Raw genomic sequence first — 21,820 nt, forward strand, 5'->3', positions numbered from 1 at the left:
GCAATATGAAAAAGACAGCCAAATGCTCCATCCCTTCCTATCAGGACCCAGGCTCTCCATTGTTAAGTCCTTAGCTGTACCTCTTTATGGTGACACATGGAAGCTGGGTCCCTCATAGCCATTAGCTGAAGCTTCAGCGGTGGTTTAGCCCCCAGACCACCGCGTGTTGACACCCCCAACACACATGAACCAAGTTCACATCTTTGGGTGAACAGCCAGACACAGACAGAAATTGCTGGAGAAACTCAGGAGGTCTGGCAGCACCTGTGGTGAGAAAAGAGTTAAGGTTTCGGGTCCAGTAACCCTTCTTCAGAACTGATAGCAGCTATGAAGAAATGTTAGGGAGCTGGGGGAAGGAGTGAGCAGATGCATGGAGAGGGAGCCCGAAGAGAGAGGGGGAAAAATGGTAGGCACAAAAAGGGATTGAGAAAATAAGCCAGGAAAGAAAGGATAGATGATAAAGGGACGATGAGTGGGTGAAAATGTTTTGGCTATACTGAAAGCAACACATGTCTTGGCAGAGCCTGAGGTATGGGGATGGGTAAAGAACATGAAGCAAGGCGTTCAGGTTCTAAAATTATTGAATTCGATATTCAGTTCTGAAGGTTGCAAGGTTCCCAAGTGGAAAATGAGGTGGTACTCTTCCAGCTTGCCTCGAGTTTCGCTGGAGCATTGCAGCAAGCCTGAGACACAAATGTCGGTCAGTGAACATTGTGGTGTTGAAGTGGCAGGTATCTGGAAGCCTGGGGGTCTTTTAACGGATTGAGCATAGATGTTCGGCCAACAGTCATCCAATGTGCATTTCATCTCCCCATCAAAAGGAAGACCACATTGCGAATAGTGAAGACTAAATTGAATGATGTGCAAGTAAATCGCTGATTCATTTGGAAGGTGCATCAGGTACTTTGGATATGAGGAGTGAGGAGGGCGGAAGTAAATGGGCAATTGTACCTTCTACGATGCTGTGGGGTTGTTGGTATTGTAAGAGGAGTGGACTAGGATGTCCTGGAGGGAGCAGACACGAAGGTCATGCTTTCCTGCTACCTCATCTGGAATTGGGAAGATTTGAAAATTTTGTTTTCAATTTCCATCCCACTCTCACCCTTACCTGGTACATCTTGGACTTCTCCCTTCCCTTCCTCAACATCTGTTTCCATTCTGTGGATAGGCTGGTCACCGATATAATCTACAAACCCACTGACCATACAGCCTCACACCTTGCTTCCTTCAAAAACTCCATTCCATTCTCCCATTTTCTGTCTCATCTGTTGTGATGATGCCACCTTCCTCAGGGATGCTTCAGAAGTGTCCACTATTTTCCTCAACCAAGGATTCTCTTCTACTGTTGTTGACAGAGACATTAGCCATGTCCAGCCTATTTCCCCCAGTTCTGCCTTCATCCTTTTCCCTTCCTCCCACATCAGTAATAGAATTCCGTCGTCCTCATTTCCAACTGCATTGGCCTCCACATCCAAACAGTAACAATCCACATTTGTGCCACCAGACACATATTCACGTCCCTTCTCAGCATTCCATGTGGACTATTCTCTGGACTATGTAGTCCATTCTTCCTGCACTCCCAGCGATCACTTTCCCATGCAATCGCAGAAGATGCAGTGCTTGCCTGTTTTACCTGCTCTTTCCTCGCTTCCCAAGGCCCCAGATGCATCTTCCAGGAAAAGCAGTGATTTACCTGTACTTCACTTAATCTAGTCTAATATTTACTGCTAAGAATACATGGTCTCGTCTGCATTGGGGAGATGAAACGCAGACTAGGCTACCACTCTGCAAAACACTTAATCTGTGTCCATTAGAATGACCCCGAGCTTCCAGCTGCTTCCTACTTCGACATACTACTGTGTTCCCTGACCTGTGTGTTTCAGTTCTGATGCAATGCTCCGGCAAAATTCAATACAAGCTTAAACGGCAATATCTCATCTTCTGCTTGAAGAGATTTCAACTCTCAGGACTCAATCAGATTTAGTAATTTTACAGCATGGTCGCTACCTGCCATGTCTATTAATCACCATCAAACCAAGGTCCTGACATTGTACCCAGTGTGGCTTCCTCTACATTGGGGAAACCAAGTGAAGGCTTGGGGACCGCTTTGCAGAACACCTCCACTCGGTTCGCAATAAACAACTGCACCTCCCAGTCGCGAACCATTTTAACTCCCCCTCCCATTCTTCAGACGACATATCCATCATGGGCCTCCTGCAGTGCCACAATGATGCCACCCGAAGGTTGCAGGAACAGCAACTCATATTCTGCTTGGGAACCCTGCAGCCCAATGGTATCAATGTGGACTTCACAAGCTTCAAAATCTCCCCTTCCCCCACCGTATCCCAAAACCAGCCCAGTTCGTCCCTTCCCCCCACTGCATCACACAACCAGCCCAGCCTGTCTCCGCCTCCCTAACCTGTTCTTCCTCTCACCCATCCCTTCCTCCCACCTCAAGCTGCACCTCCATTTCCTACCTACTAACCTCATCCCACCTCCTTGACCTGTCCGTCTTCCCTGGACTGACCTATCCCTTCCCTACCTCCCCACCTATACTCTCCTCTCCACCCATCTTTTTTCTCCATCCTCGGTCCGCCTGTCCCTATTTATTCCAGAACCCTCTCCCCATCCTCCTCTCTGATGAAGGGTCTAGGCCCTAAACGTCAGCTTTTGTGCTCCTTAGATGCTGCTTGGCCTGCTGTGTTCATCCAGCTTCACACTTAGTTATCTTGGATTCTCCAGCATCTGCAGTTCCCATTATCTCCTGTCATGACATTTGCTTTCAGCACAGTCAACCCATTTTCACAGACTCATGGTCCCCACTACTTACGTTGCATCTTTACTTCCTGGCTTACTGTCACAATCCCTTTGCGTTCCTAAATTGTTTTCTCTTTCTCTCCCCACCTCCCCCTCTCCATTATCAAGTCTGTTTTTCTCCACAGGTGCTACCAGAATTGCTGAATTTCCCAGTGATTTCTAGTTTTGGTGTTTTATTTTTATGGGTAAAAAGCTATACTGCTTTGTGTGCCAATTTAGGAAAGTTAAAGGCTGCGAGAGTAAACGCTGACAAAAGTACCTGGAGTGCAACCCAAAAATGGACTGATGTCAAAATGCCACCTTTCCAACAACTCCTGCAACAAAGCTGGTGCCAAACATTGTGCTTTGCGATCTTTTGGAAGACTAAGACACCAAGATTTGGGCAACAATAGATCTCTGTGAATTTTGCCTTGGCTTTCACCCTGGAGCAGACACTGCATTGTGCACTACTCTTGATAATAGAATATTCTCTCCTTCCATCCACCGCGCCCCCCACCCCCCAAAAAAAAATGTTCTCTCCACCTGCCAACTCAACCTCGTGTGTAGCAGTGTTCAACTACAGAGGCAATAACAACAGTTGAGGGCTTGACAGTACCAGCAAGTATCAGAACAGGTCCACTCAGCCAGTAATGCATGTGCCTAAATTCCCAATCTGTAAAGGGCCCAGGTAACTGATTGTCTGAAAACATTTTTCCATGTGACTCAATGCAAATAAACATTGGGACTGCACTGCAATTCCGACTATAACTACTGGACTAACAAGGATTCTAAATTCTAGATAGCTTTCACATTAAAACTTTCAAATTCCAATAAAAAGTTCAGAAGAAACGTGCACCTGAAGAATGGAACTCATTTCCACAGGGAATGTTTGAAGCAAGCAAAATACATGCATATAAAGGAAGGTGGACAAGCATATGTTGGACAAGGTAATATGTGGTTGCGATGGCAGAAATAGATGAAGACAAATGAGAAGAGGCTCAAATAGAACATAAACATCAGCAGGGATTGCTTAGGTAGTTGAATGTGTTTACATGCCACATATTACAGTTACAATTTTGAAATAATGAAATATGAACTATTCCCACCCATCCCAAAGTTGCTGGATGATGGAGTCAGGTCATAGAATTAATTTGTTTTAAATGACATTTGTATAATAACTGAAGTTACAGGCAGGGATAATAAGAACTGCCGATGCTGCAGTCCAAAATAACAAGGTGTGAACTGGATGAACACAGCAGGCCAAGCAGCATCAGAGGAGCAGAAAAGCTGATGTTTCGGGTCTGGACCCTTCTTCAAAAATGGGAGATGGAAGGGGACTCTGAAATAATTAGAGAGAGGGGGAGGTGATGATGGAAGATGGATAGAGGAGCAGATGGGCAGGTCAAGGAGTTAGGGATGAAGGCTGTAAAGGCGAATATAGGTAGGGAGTAGAAATGGTGGGGGGGTTGGTCAGTGGGGAGGGAAGACAGACAGGTTAAGGAGGTGGGGATGAGGCTAGTAGGTAGGAAGTGGGGGTGGGGTTTGGTCAGTGAGGTGGGAGGAGCGGATAGGTGGGAGAAAAGATGGACTGGTCAAGGAGGCGGAGACAAGATGGGCCGGTCTTGGGATGAGGTCGGAGGAAGGGCCCAAGATGAACATATTGTCCAAGGAGTGGGAGGGGGAGTTGAAGTGGTTTGCGACTGAGTGGTGTAGTCGTTTGTCATGAACCAAGCCTAGGTGCTGTACAAAGCAGTCTCTAAGCTTCCGCTTGGTTTCCCTGAAGTAGACAAGGCCACATCGGGAACAGCGGATACAGTATCCCACATTAGCCGACGTGCAGGTGAACCTCTGCTTAATGTAGAAGGTTTACTTGGGGCATGGGATGGGGGTGAGGGGGGATGTGTCGGGGCAGATGTAGCATTTCCTGCGGTTGCAGGGAAAAATGTAGGGGTGGTTGAGCTAGTAGGGAGTGTGGAAAGGACAAGGGAGTCACGGAGAGATTGGTTCCTCCCATTCCAGATGTCTTCATTTTACAAGAATCACAATGTCTCCTCCACAGTGGCCGAAAACCCCCTCGACTGCATCTCTCACGTTTCCCATGCCTCAGCCCTCACACCCCCTCCCTGCAATAACAACAAAGCCAGAATTCCCCTCATCCTCACGTATCACCCCATCAACCTCTGGATTCAACACATCTTCCTCTGCCACTTCTGCCTCCTGCAACCTGACCCCACTACCAAGGACGTTCTTCCCTCCCCACCCTTATCTGCCTTTTTTTATGAAGAAGGGTCTTACCCAAGATGTCAGCTTCCCTGCTCCTCTGGTGCTGCTTGGCCTGTTGTGTTCATCCAGCTCTGCACCTTGTCTCAGATTCTCCAGGTTCGGCAGTTCCTACTATCTCTGTAACAACTTAGAATAATGGCACTCTTTTCATCACCACCTGATGCCTTAAAGTACTTCAAAGCCAATAGGGAGAAAAAAGTAAGAAAAAGGTCAGAGATAGTAGGAACTGCAGATGTTGGAGAATCTGAGATAACAAGGTGTAGAGCTGGATGAACACAGCAGGTCAGCCAATTCACACACACCAAGCCCCTACAAACAGCATGATAGCAGTGCCTAGATATTCAGTTATTGTGATGTTGATTGAGGGATTAATATTGGCCAAGACACAGGAGAACGAACCTGCTGTTCTTCATGGAAACTCAATATATTAAGATAGATATTGATAGATTTCTGATACCAGTTATTTTAGGGCTATGGGGATGGGGTGGATAAAATAAGTGTTTGATCAGCCGTGAATGTAGTGAATAGTGGAGCAGTTTCAACAAATTAAATGGCTACCACCTCATCTTATGTTCCAATATACCTATAAAATTGTGCCTTGTGATTTTTCAAATCCATCCAATTAGGCAAATTGAATTTTAATTTAACATCTTAAGTGAAAACACTCCCTCAGTGCAGGTTGTCAGTGGGGTGTCAGCTTTGATTTTTGAGCAGACTGCAAAGTTGTTTACACCAGGAGCTAGGCTACAGGGGAGGTATGGTGTCTCATGCATCTGGAACTGTATTACAGGGGGAGGTGAGATGGAATGACATGGGGGGAGAGAATTTTGAGTGAGATTCCAACTCCTCCAAAAAACCACCCATTTCTACAGGTAAAATCAGGACCATTGTGGATCACGAATGGTTTTGTTACATCCAGATTTTTCAGTAGTCTCATTGAGATAGTCAAATTTGGAGGACTTAGGTCAGTGGGGGAGCTGGAGGTTGTCAGGTCCATGGTGGTAGGGGATGGTGATTCTCTTAGGTGAGAGAGGTGGAGATGATTGAGAGGGAGTTCCAGATCAAAGGGCCTGGCTAGCTGAGGGTAGAGCCATTAGTGTTGGGATGAAGGATCTTGGGATGCCCTGAAGCTAAAATTGCTGAAATGCATAGTACTTGAGATTGGGCCTTCGGTCTTGGATCTCCCATAAACTAAAGGTCATTCCAAAACTCTACTTTCCTATATGTCAACTCTTTCCATATTTTAGCATTCTCCACACTGATGTGCGCATTGTCTCCCTGTCTGGAACCACCTTGATTTTAAAGCTGTTATCCTGTTATTTAAATTTCTCCATGAAATTTACCCCCTGAGTACTTAATGTAGGTGTGTGTATGGTTATGCTATGAGGTAATTTAGAATGCTTACGTCTGTTAAAGGTGTAATATTAATGAAAACTGAAATGCAGTAGGAACAGGGCCAGTGGGAAATCTGTTCCTTTTAATAAAGAAGCTGTACAGTGGATAAATTTCTATCTTCTCTTTGTAGGTGACAAGGATGTCTTTATCTGCATGCCAACAGGGGCTGGGAAATCTCTCTGTTACCAGTTACCGGCTGTACTTGCTGAGGGTGTCACCATCGTGATCTCCCCACTGATTGCTCTTATTCAAGTGAGTTTAGTAGTGGATATTTTTGCATTGTGCTGTGCGGCAGTAAACTGTTCCAGGGTCCAGGACCAGTTCACTGTGAACCATAGTAATTGAACAGACTCAACCCTACTGCAGTTAGAAAAGCGAGTTATATTGGACTCAAAATTTTAACTCTGGCTCAGACTTTCTCACGGGAATGTAGGGTTGCAGCAGCATAGACTGGAACATAGAACATTACAGCACAGTACAGGCCCTTCGGCCTTTGATGTTGTGCCGAACTGTCATACCGATCTGAAGCCCATCTAACCTACACTATTCCATGTACATCCATATGCTTGTCCAATGACGACTTAAATGTACATAAAGTTGGCGAATCAACTACCATTGCAGGCAAAGCGTTCCATTCCATTACTACTCTCTGAGTAAAGAAACTACCTCTGACATCTGTTCTATATCTCTCACCCCTCAATTTAAAGCTGTGCCCCCTCGTGCTCACCGTCACCATCCTAGGAAAAAGGCTCTCCCTATCCACCCTATCTAACCCTCTGATTATTTTATATGTTTCAATTAAGTCACCTCTAAACCTTCTTCTAACAAAAACAGCCTCAAGTCCCTCAGCCTTTCCTCGTAAGACCTTCCCTCCATACTAGGCAACATCCTAGTGAATCTCCTCTGCACCCTTTCCAAAGCTTCCACATCCTTCTTATAATGCGGTGACCAGAACTGTAAGCAATACTCCAAGTGCAGTCGCACCAGAGTTTTGTACAGCTGCAGCATAACCTCTTGGTTCCGGAACTCGATCCCTCTATTAATAAAAGCTAAAACACTGTATGCCTTCTTAACAGCCCTGTTAACCTGGGTGGCAACTTTCAAGGATCTGTGTACATGGACTCTGAGATCTCTTTCCTCATCTACACTACCAAGAATCTTACCATTAGCCCAGTACTTTGCGTTCCGGTTACTCCTACCAAAGTGCATCACCTCACACTTGTCTGCATTAAACTCCATTTGCCACCTCTCGGCCCAGCTCTGCAGCTTATCTATGTCTCTCTGCAACCTACAACATCCTTCTTCACTCTCCACAACTCCACCGACCTTGGTGTCGTCTGCAAATTTACTAACCCATCCTTCTACGCTCTCATCTGGGTCATTTATAAAAATGACAAACAGCAGTGGACCCAACACCAACCCTTGCGGTACACCACTAGTAACTGGTCTCCAGGATGAACATTTCCCATCAACCACCACCCTCTGTCTTCTTTCAGCAAGCCAATTTCTGATCCAAACTGCTATATCTCCCACAATCCCATTCCTCCGCATTTGGTACAATAGCCTACTGTGGGGAACCTTGTCAAACGCCTTGCTGAAATCCATATACACCACATCAGCCAGTTTACTCTCATCTACCTGTTTGGTCACCTTCTCAAAGAACTCAATAAGGTTTGTGAGGCACGATCTACCCTTCACAAAACCGTGCTGACTATCCCTAATCAAATTATTCTTTTCTAGATGATTATAAGTCCTATCTCTTATAACATTTTCCATCACTTTACCAACAACTGAAGTAAGGCTCACTGGTCTATAATTACCAGGGTTGTCTCTACTCCCCTTCTTGAACAGGGGAACCACATTTGCTATCTTCCTGTCGTCTGACACTATTCCTGTCGACAATGACAAGTTAAAGATCGATGCCAAAGGCTCGGCAATCTCCTCCCTGGCTTCCCAGAGGATCCTAGGATAGATCCCATCTGGCCCAGTGAACTTATCTATCTTCACACTCTGTAGGATTTCTACTACCTCTTCCTTGTGAACCTCAATCCCACCCAGTCTAGTAGCCTGTATCTCAGTATTCTCCTTGACAACATTGTCGTTTTCTAGAGTGAATACTGTTGAAAAATATTCATTTACCGCTTCCCCTATCTCCTCTGACTCCACACTACTATCCTTGATTGGCCCTAATCTTACTCTCGTCATTCTTTTATTCCATAAATACCTATAGAAAGCCTTAGGGTTTACCCTGATCGTGTCCACCGACAACTTCTCATGTCTCCTCCTGGCTCTTCTGAGCTCTCTTTAGGTCTTTCCTGGCTACCTTGTAACCCTCAAGTGTCCTAATTTAGCTTTCACATCTCATCCTAACATAAACCGCCGCCTTCCTCTTGACCAGAGATTCCACTTCCTTCGTAAACCACGGCTCCCATGCTCTACAGCTTCCTCCCTGCCTGACAGGTACGTATTTATCTAGGACATACAAGAGCTTTTCCTTGAATAAGGTCTACATTTCTAATGTGCCCATCCCCTGCAGTTTCCTTCCCCATCCTATGCTCCCTAAATCTTGCCTAATCTCATCGTAATTGCCTTTCCCCCAGCTATAGCTCTTGCCCAGTGGTATACACCTATCCCTTTCCATCACTAAAGTAAACATAACAGAATTGTGACCGCTATCACCAAAGTGCTCACCTACTTCCAAATCTAACACCAGGCCGGGCTCACCTGGAATTGCATTTTGGGACCTGGTGACTCCCCAGTAAATCCCTGGGAAACTTCCAATAGGCAAATACCTTGCCTCTGGAAGCCTGCAAAAATGTGGCAGGCTCTGAGTGTCTTAACTTAATAGTTACCCTTGAATGGTTGGATCATAAAAACCTCTCATTTTTTGGCTACCTATTAAACTGACCGTGACACTTCATTCTCACAAACTTCTTCACTGGACCTGACACCCTCTGTCCCCCAAACGCTCAACCCCCCGCATCTTTGACCTGACATGAGCCCCTCACCCTTTACCCCCACCTAATCTTCAAGACTATCCACCATCTAATGAAATCTATATAACCTCACCAACACCACTTTTTAATCCCACCCAAATTCCTGACCTGACAGTGTGCCCTCATCCAGTTCCCTGGCACAGTGTCACCTTGTCCACTTAATGTTTAATAATATTTTACCTCCTCGATTTCTGGATATCCATATGCTGCTCCATGCGATGATCTGCTCACTGATGCTCCTGGCACTGTTAGCCTGAAACACACGATGCTGCTTGCCAATCTTCCTTACACTGGCTACACTGTGTGCACAATGCACCGCTGCCTGACATTCCTTGTAACACTTGCCCCAAATGAGCAGTGGAGTGCTTTTGCTCTCTCCAACTCTGCTCACCCCTCACCCCCTCCTCCCTCACACCCACTCCACCGATACACTTCACGGGTATGCACAGACGCACACACGCAAGAATATCTTTCATCAGCTCCCCTCCCAGAGTCTTGGTTAACACCAGTGGCACCACGGCTCACTCACTTCGCAGGTAATCTTGCCGACCCCCCCCCCCCCCCCCCCCCCCACTTCGCTCAATCAGCAGCTCCCGAACTCTGCTCCCTAATCCTGACGCATCTTCCGTTAATGTCTTGTAAAGCCTCATCTTCCTTGTCGCCAGACCTCCTGCTGTGCAAGGGCAGTGGAAGAGATGACTCCCGAGCAGTTTCACAGTCACTGCCTGATGAATTTCAGATAAATTGTGTCCCGGGAGAAAACCAAAGGGATGCAGGGTGAAACATAAAATTATGGGATAATCCTGTAAAATACAGGACTGTTAATGACTCTGGCTCAAAGGGTAGGTATAGGGATGCTGTTCAATGTCTAGACATGCCCTGTTGAGTATATAGTGCTTAGGATCTGCAGATGTTGGGGTTTGTGGGGATATCCTGCAGGATGCAGAATGTTTAATCCCTTGCTGTCTGTGACACAGATTTAATGTCTTTACCTTCTATAGGACCAGATTGAACACATGAGTGTGCTGAAGATCAGAGCGTGCTCCCTGAATTCCAAGCTGTCCGTTGAGGAGCGAAAAATGGTCCTTTCTGACTTGAATTCTGAGAAGCCTGGCATCAAACTGCTCTACATCACCCCAGAGATGGCAGCTTCCAACACCATGCATTCCATCTTCGACTCCCTGTTGGCCCGAAATCTCCTGTCATACCTGGTCATCGATGAGGCTCATTGTGTATCACAGTGGGGACATGACTTTCGACCGGATTACCTCAAACTTGGGTCTTTACGCAGTAAGGCTCCTGGTATCCCCTGCGTGGCTTTGACTGCTACAGCTCCGCAGAAGGTGCAAGATGACATTATAGCAGCTCTTCAGCTGAAGCAGCCCATTGCAGTCTTCAAAAGTCCTTGCTTCAGAGCTAATCTATTCTATGATATTGTCTTCAAAGATATCTTGAGTGAACCCTACCTCAATCTGAAGGCTTTCTGTGAAAAGGCTCTGGGACAGAAGAACTCTACAGGGGTCTGTAGAACCTTAATTGTGTTTTATTTATCCTTTAGAACACTAACTATTGCTAAGGGTGCAGTTTCATAGTATTAGGAAGACGAGATTGAACCCCTCTGATAATTAAAATTGAAACACAAGCTTCCAAGCTGTTATGGCAGGAGTCGGGTCCCCTTCTAATAATTAAACCTGAAACACACGGAGAAGCTTGCCTCACCTTGCCTAATCTGTTAAGAAGGAGTGGTTAAATGAAAGAAAATCCCTGGTATTCACTTCATAAGCAACAAATAACAATTGACTTATTTAATCCTACCAGTGAACAAATTAATGGAACTACTAATAAATCAAACAATTCCCCTTAATTACTAACATTTCCTGAACAAAAGAAAATGCTAATGGTATGCTGTTCCAATAAATATAAGGTCCGCTTATAAAAACCCAAATAATAATAAAAATCAATTAAAGCTTAGACTCTTAAAGTCCATACAAGGGTGTATCTTCTGGAATGGTCTGCCTTCTCCGCTTGTCTCCCCAGTTGTAAACACCTTTCTTTCACTGATCCTTCTGTCAGAGATGTTTTCTCTGTGAATTCTTCTGTGAGGACTTTTAGCTAGAAGTGCTATGGTACCTTTATGAATCGATGGTGCTTTCTCAGAGAGCTTAGAGATTTCTGTGAAAGCCAGATTCTTCCGTTCGTGTTCTCTCTCTTTTTAAAAAAAAACCCTTCTTATACATCCCCGATGACCTGTCAGTTTTCTTATCATAGAATGGCTTGGAAGTTGTCAAAACCATCAGTTTTAAATTCAATTGGTTTTCAATTTCTAAGTGTTTGGTTTAAATTAATTGACTGATCTTCAAACTTGTTGCCAAAACATCAAAACAAGCCTAAGGTTTCTAATCACGTAGCCAATTGATATGTTTCAATTTTAGAACTGTCTGTACCTTTTCAGCTGATTACAGACAAGTTTTCATTTAAATCTCCCAGCTTAGAAAAGACATTATCTCTTAAAGGGACTGTGTACTCTTCCCCTCCCCCATCATTTTTACAAATAAGTTCTGACTTCCTGCCTTCCAAGTCACATGTACTCTGCATCTCTCTGAAGAAGGGTCTAGGCCTGAAATGTCAGCTTTTGTGCTCCTGAGATGCTGCTTGGCCTGCTGTGTTCATCCAGCTTCACACTTTGTTATCTTGTACTCTACTACTCTGCCTTCAGCATAATCTCGACTGGTTGGGTGAGTGGACAAACCAATGGCAGGTGCAGTGTAATTTGAATAAATTCACTTGGAAGCAAAAACAAGAAGGCAGATGCCTACCTAAATGGCTGTAAATTGTGAGAGAGGAGTGTGCAGTGAGACCTGGGCATCCTTGTGCATAGTCCCTGAAGGTGAGTATGCAGGTGCTGCAGGTGGTAAAGAAAGCAAATAGCATGTTGGCCTTCATCGAGAGAGGTTTTGAGTACAGGAGCAGGGATGCGTGTTGCAGTTGGACAGAGCCTTGGTGAGGCCACACCTAGGATACTATGTGCAGTTTTGCCATCCTTTTCTGAGGAGGACGCTGTTGCGTTTGAGGGAGTGCAGTGAAGGTTTACCAGGCTGATTGCGGGGATAGCACGTCTGACGTATGAGGAAAGATTGACTTGAGATTGTTTTTGCTGGAGTTCAGATGAATGAGGTGGGATCACATAGAGACTTATAAAATTCTAACAGGATTAGACAGGGTAGCTGTAGGGAGAATATTCCTGATGGTGGGTGTGTCCAGAGTCATGGGTCACAGTATGAAGATTCAGCGTAGACAATTTAGGACAAAGATGAAATATTTCTTCACCCAAAGAGTGGTGAGCCTGTGGAATTCATTATCACAGGGAAGTAGCTGATGCCAAAACATTGAATGTATTCAAGAGGTGGCTAGATATAGCACTTGGGGTGAATGGGATCAAAGGTTATGGGAAATAGGAACTAGGTTATATGTAAATAGGAAAACAGAATCATCCCAGGCTCAACAGCTATTCAAAACAATGGAAGCAGAGGTTGCTATCTGCACTTGTTGAATCCAGAAGGCTCTTAATGGCTCATTTATTTGTATTGTTACCAATACCCTTTGTCTTGCCGCTATCCCTTTTGTAATTTAATCTGTGCAGCACTCCACCCTGTTATGATCCTTTTCCTTTGTTCTTGCTCCTATTGTCCCACTTCCTCTGTCTCTGAAAGACAGAAATGCTTGACAGACTCAGTAGGCCTTGGCAGCAATGGTGGAGAGAGAAGTAGAAGTAAGAACTGGGAAAAGTTAGACGTGCAACAGATTTTAAGTTGGCGAAGAAGGCGGTAAAAATGATTTTTAAAAAGCTGAAGACTTAATCGTACAGGACTAAAGCAAGTGGTGACAGTTACTTGGATTGTGAGAATGGAGGAGGTTAGCAGGCAGATGTTACATCTTCTGCACTTCGATGGAAAATGCCCTGGCAAGGTCAGGTTTAGCATGATAGGGAGATGGGCCAAGGAAATTTTCAGAACTGAAGTGGTCGGGGAGAGGTTTGCCGGTGGCATTACATTGGATGTAGTGGAAATGGCGGACAGTGATCCCCATTGAAGACACAGCCCTGGCATTGAAGATGAGGACAAAGAAAACCTTTCATTGTTCTGGATGGGAAGAGAAAGGATAAGAACAGAAATGTCGAAAATGAAATCTCGATGGAGGGGCCTCTCTGTTATGGTTGAGAGAAGAATCCTTGGTAGAAAAGAGGGAACTCTACCTGAAGCATTAGTACTAAAGTATTGCAGGTTGCATTGTCTGACCAACTGTGACAGAAATACTGGGAGAATAAATTTAAAGAATGAAGGAGGGTTTGCGGAAGTTTAATTGGTAGTCAATGGGCTGATACTGAATATCTGCTGATAGCCTATAACCAGAATTAGAGACAGGAATCAAAGAAGTGAGGAGTCCGAGGTGGACCAGATGAAAGTGACAGAAATTGAAATCGGTGAAGTTTTCCAATTTAGAGCAAAACCAGAAAGAAACACCAATACAGTCATTAATGTACCAGGACAAAAGGAGTGGGAGGAGCCCCGAGTAGAACTGGAACAAGGAATGAAAGTGTGAACAGTTTCTTCCAATCTACTCTGTCCTTACACCTTCCAATTTTGAATACATTTATCAAATCTTTTCTCAACCGTCCGAGGGAAACCTTCCCATCTGTACTAACCTATCTATATAACTGAAGCAGCATATACAAAAAAAAGTTCTGTTAGAAGAAATTGGTTCAGCAAGACAGGATCAGACTGGAGCAATAGTTCTGCCAGGGCAGACCTTTGTGTAGATCTTAGAAGAAGCTAGGGGCAAGTTCATGTTTGAAGTCAGTGATGGAGGATCGCCAGAGGCAATCAGGTCAGTGGGAATCCTGTGTACAATGTCTTAATATTCAGACTTGAGTCCTAACCCGTGAGAGATGGGAGGAGATGTTGGAAGGTTGACATTCAGCCTTTACAGAGATTGGTAAACCAGATAAAAATAGCACACCCTTGTCGGCAGGATTGATGACAATGCAAAGGCTGAACCTGTAGAGAACAGAGGGGGGCAGGTTAGACTGAGTGACATGTGTAGAACAATTGAGGTGGTTGATATCATGCTGGCAGTTCTCAATTAAAAGATTAAGAGACCAGCGGGAGGGGTTCTACTGGAGGGAAAATGCCAGAGACAGGTGTATGCTGCATGAAAAGAAGATTTCTAGCCAATGAAGTGAACACGGAGGCAGAGGTGATGGAAGAAGACCTCAGTGTGTGCTGAGCTTCAAACTCCTTGATGTCAGTTCATAAAGAGTGGAAACTGAGTCCTTTTGATCAAAGAAGAATTGGGTTAATGTCAGAGAACCTGCTGAATATGCCACACGCACTAAGAATAAAAGAAGACATGGGGTCAGAAGGAAGTGAAGGGAAGAAGGATCTGGAGATGCATTGTTACCTCTGAGTTATTGGAGCTTATATTTCTTTACGCTTGAAAGACAGATAAAATAATTTTGGTAGGTAGTTAGTTGTGATTAAGAATGGGCCGGTTATCTCAGTTGGCTGGATGGCTGGTTTGCAACGCTGAATTTTGCCAATGTTGTGGGTCCAATGGTGTGTGTACCAGCTGACTTCGCCATGAGTGCTGTGCCTCTTCAACTTCTCCCCTCACTTGAAGCATGCTGACTCTCAGGTTAAACTTGCCATTGGCCATCTCTCTCAAATGACGGAGAAGCCTATAGTGATTCTCACTTTGAGATCAAATACTAAAAGAGAAAATAAAGCAATAAAGCTGAACAAGGTAGAAAACAAATGAAAATTCCATTGAACAGAAGAGCAAAACTGCAAAGTGGATATTGTGATCAGAGATAATGGGAACTGCAGATGCTGGAGAATCCAAGATAACAAAGTGTGAAGCTGGATGAACACAGCAGGCCAAGCAGCATCTCGGGAGCACAAAAGCTGATGTTTCCCCTCCATCCCCACCACACCCGGCACCTTCCCCTGCAACTGCAGGAAGTGTTACACTTGCCCCTACACCACCTCCCTCACCCCCATCCCAGGCCCCAAGATGACTTTCCATATCAAGCAAATGTTCACCTGCACATCTGCCAATGTAGTATACTGTATCCACTGTACCCGGTGTGGCTTCCTCTACATTGGGGAAACTAAGCGGAGGCTTGGGGACCGCTTTGCAGAACACCTCCACTCGGTTTGCAATAAACAACTGCACCTCCCAGTGGCGAACCATTTTAACTCCCCCTCCCATTCCTCAGACGACATGTCCTGGGCCTCCTGCAGTACCATAATGATGCCACCCGTAGGTTGCAGGAACAGCAACTCATATTCCGCTTGGGAACCCTGCAGCCCAATGGTATCAATGTGGACTTCACAAGCTTCAAAATCTCCCTTACCCCACTGTATCCCAAAACCAGCCCAGCTCGTCCCTGCCTCCCTAACCTGTTCTTCCTATCCCCTCCTCCCACCTCAAGCTGCACCTCCATTTCCTACCTACTAACCTCATCCCGCCTCCTTGACCTGTCCGTCCTCCCTGGACTGACCTGTCCCCTCCCTACCTCCCCACCTATACTCTCCTCTCCACCTATATTCTCCTCTATCCATCTTCGGTCCGCCTCCCCCTCTCTCCCTATTTATTTCAGAACCCTCTCCCCATCCTCCTCTCTGATGAAGGGTCTAGGCCTGACACGTCAGCTTTTGTGCTCCTAAGATGCTGCTTGGCCTGCTGTGTTCATCCAGCTTCACACTTGTTATCTTCAAAGTGGATATTGTATGCTTCTGAACTGAACTGCCTCTAATATCTTAAATAATATTGATTCAAAAAGCCATTTCTCTGAAATATAAGTTGTTTCTCTTGGCCTGAGCTGCTGAGGATTTCCAGCATTTTCTGTTTTCAGTGCAGGTGCCATTAAGTTGTGATGGGAGCAGGAATTTCCAATGGGGTGTTGAAAGCATGAGTGAGAAAAATCTGGCCAGTCTGAGAATTAATGTGGACTGTTGTCGTGATGCTGACAGGCTGAGCTAGGAAAGAAATAAGGTTTAGATGTCCAGACACAATTGAAACAAGACACAGGTAGAACGTGCAATTAAAAACGTTAATGGCACTTAGATCTATTTTGTGTCAAAGGGGCTGAGTGCAAAGAGGGGAAAATTATAGACAAGAAGTTAAAATAGAAGCTCATAAGGATGTAATTTCACGATGGTGGCCTTTTGAAATGATCTTTGTTGTTTTGTTCAAAACCTTTTATGTTCCTTCTCAAGTTCCGGTCTAGCTCACTTTTAAGTGATGCTTCAGCTGTAGTGTCATAGTTAGACCTAATGTGCAGTAATCAGTTCTGTTCTGGTTGCTGTATTTCAGAACATGCGTACATTGGAACTAGCACAGCACTGAATTACAAAAATTATACCAGGAGTCAGTAGCTAGTTTATGTGGGTAGTTTGCATAAATTTAACTTGTCATTCTCTTCAAGGCTGATCTGATTGAGGTGTTTAAGTTGATAGAGAGAAACTACTTGGTCTTTGGGCAGTCCAGATCCAGTGTTTCCTTATTATTTTGGTCCAAAATCTGTTTTAGTTGAACCAGTGTGTGACAGTAGACTGTAGTGTAAATGCAATTGTTCCCTTGCAGCAATTCGATAGCTGTGGCATAATATATTGTCGGACCAGGGATGGGTGTCAAGAGTTGGCAGAGGAACTAACACGCAGAGGGTTGGAAGCCAAGGCTTACCATGCAGGTATGGAGTGTAGGTGACAGCACTAAGAATACATTGTGTCGGAAGTCATTGTGAATGTACCTAATTGTTGTATGATTATTGGATTGATTTACAAATAAAGATGTATATTTACTGTATTTTAAACATAGTAGCACACTTTATGTATTAAATATCTGTCACCACTGGGTGGTGGATGATTGGGAGTTCTGACATGAGGGCGTTCTGCTATAATGCGTGTTCTGGCATTGCAAATTGGCTCTAATGCAGATGGCAGGGTCAGAAGTCATTGCGATCTCTCCCTCTTCGTAAATATTGTTCTGTGGTAATGTACAAAGTGCCAACAGACACTTCCATGGTATGTACAAACACGGCTATTGTTTGTCATGTTTCTTCACTTGTCCGCACTGGTTATCGACACAGTCTTCCTCCAACATTGACCTTCAGTGACTTCTCTTCTCACTTCCAGTCTGTTACCCCTGGTGCCCTTCAAGAATCTAGTCTTGACACCCTCCTATTTCTTACCGAAAGACAACATCACCAGAAAATGAAGTTTCGGTGTCTGCTTGCCCGACATTGTGTTGAAAAAGCAGACATTTCCTTTGACTAAATCTTGCAAACATGAAACCGTTGGTGTTGACCTCCCCCTGAGTTACAGACATTCTTCTTTGCACCAACTCTCCTCTTCTCCCTCAACTATCTGAGGCTGAACCAGACTTCACAATCTTAGTGTGATCTCCACACGAGCGTCCAACCAGACGTTCCTTCAGCAGTAAGACTGCTTATTTCCTCTGAAATTATCTGATTCCACCACATGTCAGCTTATGGCTAAGCAATTATTAAAATTCTCATTTTTGTTTCATATCCCACCATGGCCTTGCACATCCAATCCCGATAATTTCCCCAGCCCTTCAAACTTTCAAGATCCCGGCAGTCACCCAGTTCTGGCTTCTTGAATGTCCTGAATTTTACTCATCCCAACATTAGTAACTGTACTGTCAGCTGCCAGTACCATCAGCTGTGTGTTCTAGAATTTTGTTCTACCTCCCTTCCTTTAAGGAGGTCCTTAAAACCAGCATCTTTGACTCAGTGTTTGTTCACCTGCTGAATTATCTCCTTATGTGATAATAGATGTGCCTTTGGTCGCATTAGTATGTTAAAGACACTGCATTGACACTTTGATAGATACAGAGCGAACTCCCTCTGCACTGTCCAAGCAAACACTTAAAAGATTTCTAAAATTTGATTAGATACAGAATAGCATTGCCTCTTTAGAGTCCCAGCAGTGACCTTCAACCCCCAGCTCAGATGACAGCTCTCACTGCAATGTCTTTTGTTTCTCTTCAGCTCGCTATTTTCTCCAGAAGGAACTGGTAACAAGTGCCAGTTAAAGGCAGTAGTGTTCTTATTTGAATATGTGTTTGTTCAAAAGGCAGCTAATCAATTCCTTCCAATTCTGTTTCCTGTCTCCATTCACCTTCTGAGTCATTTCTAATTTATTATTGGAAATACCCCATCTCTCTTTTCTTTCTCCCTCATTCTAGAGTTCCCCTGACCATATATGGATGGCACAGTGACTCAGTGGTTAGTACTGCCGCCTCACAGCTTCAGGGACCCGGGTTTGATTACAGCCTTCGGTGACTGTCTTTGTGGAGTTTGCACGTTTTCCCCGTGTCTGCGTTTGTTTCTGTCGAGTGCTGTCACAATCTAAAGATGTGCTCGTTAGGTGGATAGTCTGTGTTAAATTGTGCATACTGTCCAGTGATGTGCTAGCTAGCCATGGTAAATATAAGGTTATGGAGTTAAGATTAGATTATCTACAGTGTGGAAATAGACCCTTCGGCCCAACAAGTCCACACTGCCCCTTGAAGCATCCCACCCAGACCCATCCCCCTATAACCCACATACCCCTGAACACTACGGGCAATTTAGCATGGCCAATCCACCTAACCTGCACATCTTTGCACTGTGGGAGGAAACCCACGCGCAGACATGGGGAGAATGTGCAAACTCCATACAGACAGTTGCCCAAGGCTGGAATCAAACCCGGGTCCCTGGTGCTGTGAGGCTGCAGTGCTAACCACTGAGCCACCGTGACGCCCTAAAGATTAAGATAAGGGACTGGGTCTGGGTGGGATGCTGTTTGGAGGGTCGGTGTGAACGCAATGGATCGAATAACTCTGTACTGTAGGGATTCAGTGATTCCATATCGTTCCTCACCTAGTCCATCGTGGCTCTCATATCGTCTGCCCACTTAGTTCTACAAAATACACCTATATTGTTAGTGATGCAGCTTGTGTTCAGATAAAGTTTTATTTTTGACAATTTTCCTGACACTTAGACGGTGTTTATTTGTACACCCAGTCACTTTCTTCACGGTCTGGTTATCATTTTCCATTAGCATTCTGCCTTATTATTGTCATTAAAAAAAACTCCCTTTATTTGAACTCTTTATGCGTCCTCCCTCACTGTTTAGATAAAAGTCCTATTTGCTGATGTAGTTCTGTTTATGGCCCTAGTTATTTGATTTGCTGTGGTCGTGCTCCCAGTGTGGTTCAAGTAAAAATTGCCTCACCATAATGGCTTCCTCTTCTCACAGTTCTGGCCAAAACCTCATAAATCGATATGATTTTAAAAATAATGCAGGGAAGGAGCAAAAATGATGGGACCGGTGAATACCGATGCAAAAGAATTGGCGCAAGTATGATGGGCGAAATGGCTGTTTCATGTGTTGTATGATTCTCTGTACAAAATAAAACTAGTTGCATGTACAGTGCACAAAGAGCATGTTTCAACATAGAAAATTAATATTTAGGAGAGGGTAGGTTTCCTGGTACTTCATGTTCTGGAAGCTGAAGTTTGTGTGTACTTACAGGTCTTAAGAATTCAGAGCGCACTGTGGTGCAGGAGGAGTGGATGGAAGGCAAAGTGCCAGTGATTGTGGCAACCATCAGCTTTGGGATGGGTGTAGACAAGGCTAATGTCAGGTGAGTATAAAGTAGTGAGGGCGGGAAGGGTCTATACTTGTTAAAATTATGAAGTATTCTTCACAGGGGGATAGGTTAGTTATCTGTGGTTACCATTAACTAGTTAACTCTCCGTGGGGAATGATGTTGATGTATTGTTTTACGAAAAATGATCAAGACTGTGGATCATATTAGTATGCAGTGTTGTGTAGACAAATTTTAATTTACATGTCATAAATGTGTCTTTTACTCATTCTGGATCCTGGGGAAAGCGTGCCGGATGAGTGCAGCACATGTTCAAAAGCAGAATAAGATAATATTTCCTCATGTTGCTGCTGATCTTAAATCCGTGTTCTCTGCGCAAAACAGTGGAAGTAGTTTCTTTTTACATACTGTATTAAAAAAAGGATTGTAATCATATACACTGCTTTTCAAGACCTTCAGGCACACCAAGGAACTTTATAATCAATAAAATCTTGCCCCTTCAAAATTTAAAACCTTTAATGATTCAAACACATCAACTAAAGCTTCTCCTAATCATCTCTTCCCTAAGAAGAAGCACTCCAGATTCTTCACAACTCAAGTCCGTCATCTCTGATAGGATTTCAGAACAGCACTCGTGTACCCACTCCAAAGCCGTGACATCATCTCTACCATCACTAAGCGAACCTAAACATCTGCTTTTGACACAACCATTGCTTATTAGCAAACATATCTTGGCCAGCCATATGAACATCCTGGCTGAAGGAGGAGGTCAGAGGCAAGGAATTCTGTAGCAAGTAACTCACCCACAGATCAGAGGTGTTATGGAGTACTTGCTATTTGCTTTGAAGATGCAACTTGACAAAAACACAATAAGTCGAATTCATTGTCACCCTATTCGCCACCTTCAACTTTCATTTCCTGAACCAGCAATGCAAAGTGAGAGCAGTGTGCATTGTCTCCAAGATGCGCTGTAGCAACTCAGTAAGATTCTTTCAACAGCACCTCCTAAACTTCTAGAATTGGTCACAGTACACCAGCAGGGGCCAACTAGTGGTTTAGAAAAACTGAGCATAACCTCCATGCTTATGTTGTGTGTTTCCAACTGTTTGATTTTTTTTAAATTCATTCAAGTAATGAAAACATTGCCTTGAAGAAGGTGGTGATCAACTGCCTTGTTGAATCACTGCAGTCCACATGGTATAGGTTCACGACAGTGCGATTAGAACGGACAGACCTGGACCTTGACTCATGACACTGAAGGAATGGCTATGTAATTCCAAGTCAGGATAATGTGTGGCTTGAAGGGAGACTTACAGGTGGTGGTGTTCTCATTCGTCTGCTGCCCAGCTGTCTTCAGGGTGGTAGACTTTGCAGGTTTAGGAGATGCTGTTGAAAGAATCTTACGGAGTTGCACAGCTCATCTTGGAGATGATGCACACTGTCACTTTGCATTGCTGGTTGAGGAAATAAAAGTTGAAGGTGGTGAATGGGGTGATAATGATTTAGACATATTCATCTTGGATGGTGCAGACCTTCTTGAGTTTTGTCAAGTTGCATCTTCAAAGCAAATAGCAAGTACTCTATAACAGCTCTGACTTGTGGTTGAGTTACTTGCTACAGAATTCCTTGCCTTTGACCTCCTCCTTGAGCCAGGATGTTCACATTTCTGGCTG

At 44.4% G+C, this 21,820-nt stretch overlaps 1 protein-coding gene across 2 annotated transcripts in view; it reads left to right on the forward strand.

The window, feature by feature from the left end:
* Positions 1 to 21,820, forward strand: part of recql5 (RecQ helicase-like 5) — a 104,813-nt gene that overhangs the window by 8,479 nt on the left and 74,514 nt on the right. For both annotated transcript variants that reach the window (XM_048555356.1, XM_059653849.1), the window contains exons 2-5: positions 6,605 to 6,726; positions 10,472 to 10,990; positions 17,115 to 17,220; positions 20,072 to 20,183. In XM_048555356.1, coding sequence (XP_048411313.1) covers positions 6,605 to 6,726; positions 10,472 to 10,990; positions 17,115 to 17,220; positions 20,072 to 20,183 — 859 coding nt within the window. The remainder of the gene's footprint in view (positions 1 to 6,604; positions 6,727 to 10,471; positions 10,991 to 17,114; positions 17,221 to 20,071; positions 20,184 to 21,820) is intronic.

Source organism: Stegostoma tigrinum, chromosome 22, assembly GCF_030684315.1.
Source record: "Stegostoma tigrinum isolate sSteTig4 chromosome 22, sSteTig4.hap1, whole genome shotgun sequence".
NCBI classification, from domain to species: Eukaryota; Metazoa; Chordata; class Chondrichthyes; order Orectolobiformes; family Stegostomatidae; genus Stegostoma; species Stegostoma tigrinum.